Source organism: Bison bison, unplaced genomic scaffold (genome assembly GCF_000754665.1).
Source record: "Bison bison bison isolate TAMUID 2011002044 unplaced genomic scaffold, Bison_UMD1.0 scf7180017864035, whole genome shotgun sequence".
In the NCBI taxonomy this organism is placed as follows: Eukaryota; Metazoa; Chordata; class Mammalia; order Artiodactyla; family Bovidae; genus Bison; species Bison bison.
The window spans coordinates 19,134,176-19,136,633 of record NW_011494607.1 but is presented as its reverse complement, the minus strand read 5'-3'; the positions used below and the strand labels follow the sequence as shown (position 1 = coordinate 19,136,633).

Here is a 2,458-nt window from a genome sequence, read left to right as displayed (position 1 = left end):
ACAGTCCATAGAATTCTCCGGGCCAGAATACTGGAGTGGGTAGCCTTTCCCTTCTCCAGGGGATCTTCCAAACACAGGGATCGAACCCAGGTCTCCCGCATTGCGGCTGGCTCCGTTACCAGCTGAGTCACAAGGGAAGCCCTTTGAGGCCAAAATTAACTTTATTTCTCTTTCCAAACACAGAAGAAAGAACAGAAGTCAGGAAGTCGTATACTTTAATACAAAGCCACTGTGCTGCTTCGGAAGCCTGTAAGATGGAGTAACGTTAACCCGAACAAGGCACGGTTTCGCCATCCCAACCCTTCTCCGTCAGTCGGAATTACCACAGACGCCCGAGCCGCGCGGGCTCTAGGCCGGAAATGACGAAAAGCTCTCGCGATACTCTCCCAACTGCCGCGAGACTTCGTGAGAGTCAGTTCCCGTCTTCTTTCTCAGTGTGCGCAAGGGCTATCTCCTCCCCGCCTCCTTCCTCCGCTAAGGCGGGGCGGGCCGGAACTTTTGTCCGTAGGAACTGGTTTATACTGCAGAGTGTTGCCGGGCGGCGTCAAGGAGAATAGGGTGCTATCTTCTTCCTCTCACCGTCGCCGCCGCGGAGCGGAGCTGAGTCCATCAGATCAAGGAGCGCGGTGACCGGGAGTGTTGGGTCTATGGTCGCTCCTCGCGCCGCTCCGCCGGCTGGTGCTTTTTTATCAGAGCAAGCTGTGTTCCATGGCAGGGAACTTTTGGCAGAGCTCCCACTAGTAAGTGACTTTCCTTTTTCTCCGGTCCTGGCTCTTGGAGGTGCTGGGTGTACGGGGCCTGCGACTCCTTTTGGCCTGGATCTCGGCCCCTGTCCGGAGCGCTGCGGAGGCTCCCGGGAGGCGGCGGCCGGAGGCGGGATGTGCTTTTTCTTCGGCGACTCCCGTCACCGCGCCCCCTTGGCCGGGTTTCGGAGTGGTAGAAAATTTCTTGGCGGCGGTGGGTAAAGAGGGATTGCGTCTCCGGGGAAAGAAGGTTCGAGAGTTTTAGCTTCTGATTTTTGGTTTAGCTAGGCCGAGGTTGGGGGCAGGGGAGAGGCGGGGCTGGAGAGGGTTGGGATATGGGATGGGCACAGGTATGGGAAATGTGACACAGTTCAGAACTGTGAGGCTGGCTTCTCAGGACAGTTGTGGTTCGCTCTCGCCTGATATTTGTAAAGTAGGTTGGCATCAGTAGTCTTTTGTCATTTTTCTTCTGTGTTGAGCGGATTAATATTACTCCAGGGAAAGGAGGGAGTCAGGCTTGTTTCTGCTCATGAACCGCATTCTGCCACTGTCTTTAAGCCTATATGGTATTTATGTTTGTAAGATATAGATCAAGTGCTCTCAACATTTGTCCATTTTGTTAGTCTGTGTCTCTTTGTTTTGTTTTAAAAGTGTATTTTCTAGAGACTTTACCAATATCTTTAACGTGTTTTCATGAATAAGTTTTTGTTGACGTCTGTACCGTGGAATAACTAGAGTAATATTGAAAACATTTCTCCCTAAATACATTTGTGTAAGCAGATAGGACGATAGTGGTGGGACTAATTGAACTTTGGGTAGGCTATACAGTGTATAGTTGAAAGACGAACAGAACCTGATGGTATCTTAGTGTAAATAGTTTTTCATGCCAAGAGAGCATAAGTAACTAAATTTTGAGTGTGAGGATGGATTCCTATATTATTCAATTGGTATTTTAGCAGTTTGCACTAGAAAAAAGAAACAATGGGCTTTAAAACCTACTTTCAGAAAAGCAGGTTTTCTTGCTATAAGTGGTTCTCTGGAGATGAAAGGCTGTAGAAGCTTTACGATCATATTTAATTTGCACTGTGTTCACTGACTGAAATATTTGCTTGGGCAAAATTAAAATTTGGGAAATTTCGGTAGTGAAGCAGTAGTATTCTGGTAAACTTTGAAAGAAGCTGAAAAACTTGACAGATAGCCAGCTCTTGTTTATCAGAAGTTACAGCCCTTTTTCAACTTAAAAAAAAAAGAAGTTCGACCCTTTGATAAGTCTTTTCATTATGCTTTCATTTACTGTTGGCTTATTAAAGGGGGGGCAGGATCTATTTTATAAAATCAATTCACTTTTTCACTTTTCAAATATGAAATTATTATAATGTTAAATGTGCTGTTTTGAAAACTATCCTTGCCTCCCTATTCAAATAGTCCTGAAGGAAGGGGCCACTTTATCTTACTCAGATCCCTTGGGAATCATGGAGTCCCTGATCTTTATCTTACTCAGATCCCTTGGGAATCATGGAGTCCCTGATCTGCAAAAGGTAACAAATATGAAAGACAAGACAGTCAATTCAGGAAAAACAAAAACATGAAAGCCACTGTTTTAGGTGATTTTGGTGAAAGAGGAAGATTGATATGAGTTTTCATGGCTTTAAATTGCCCTTTAACATTAACTGCTGCCAGCAGCAGTTAAAAAATGGATAACATTGCTGCTATCA

The 2,458-nt window shown here is 45.7% G+C and overlaps 1 protein-coding gene across 2 annotated transcripts in view; it reads left to right on the top strand.

Annotated features, from left to right (window-relative positions):
- The first annotated feature begins 494 nt into the window (after positions 1 to 494).
- Positions 495 to 2,458, top strand: part of CCNC (cyclin C) — a 25,940-nt gene continuing 23,976 nt past the window's right edge. Inside the window, exon 1 of one of the 2 annotated variants that reach the window (XM_010834744.1) lies at positions 495 to 740. In XM_010834744.1, the coding sequence (XP_010833046.1) occupies positions 709 to 740 (32 nt within the window). In that variant the 5' untranslated portion in view covers positions 495 to 708. The remainder of the gene's footprint in view (positions 741 to 2,458) is intronic. The other variant, XM_010834745.1, reaches the window with a different exon arrangement.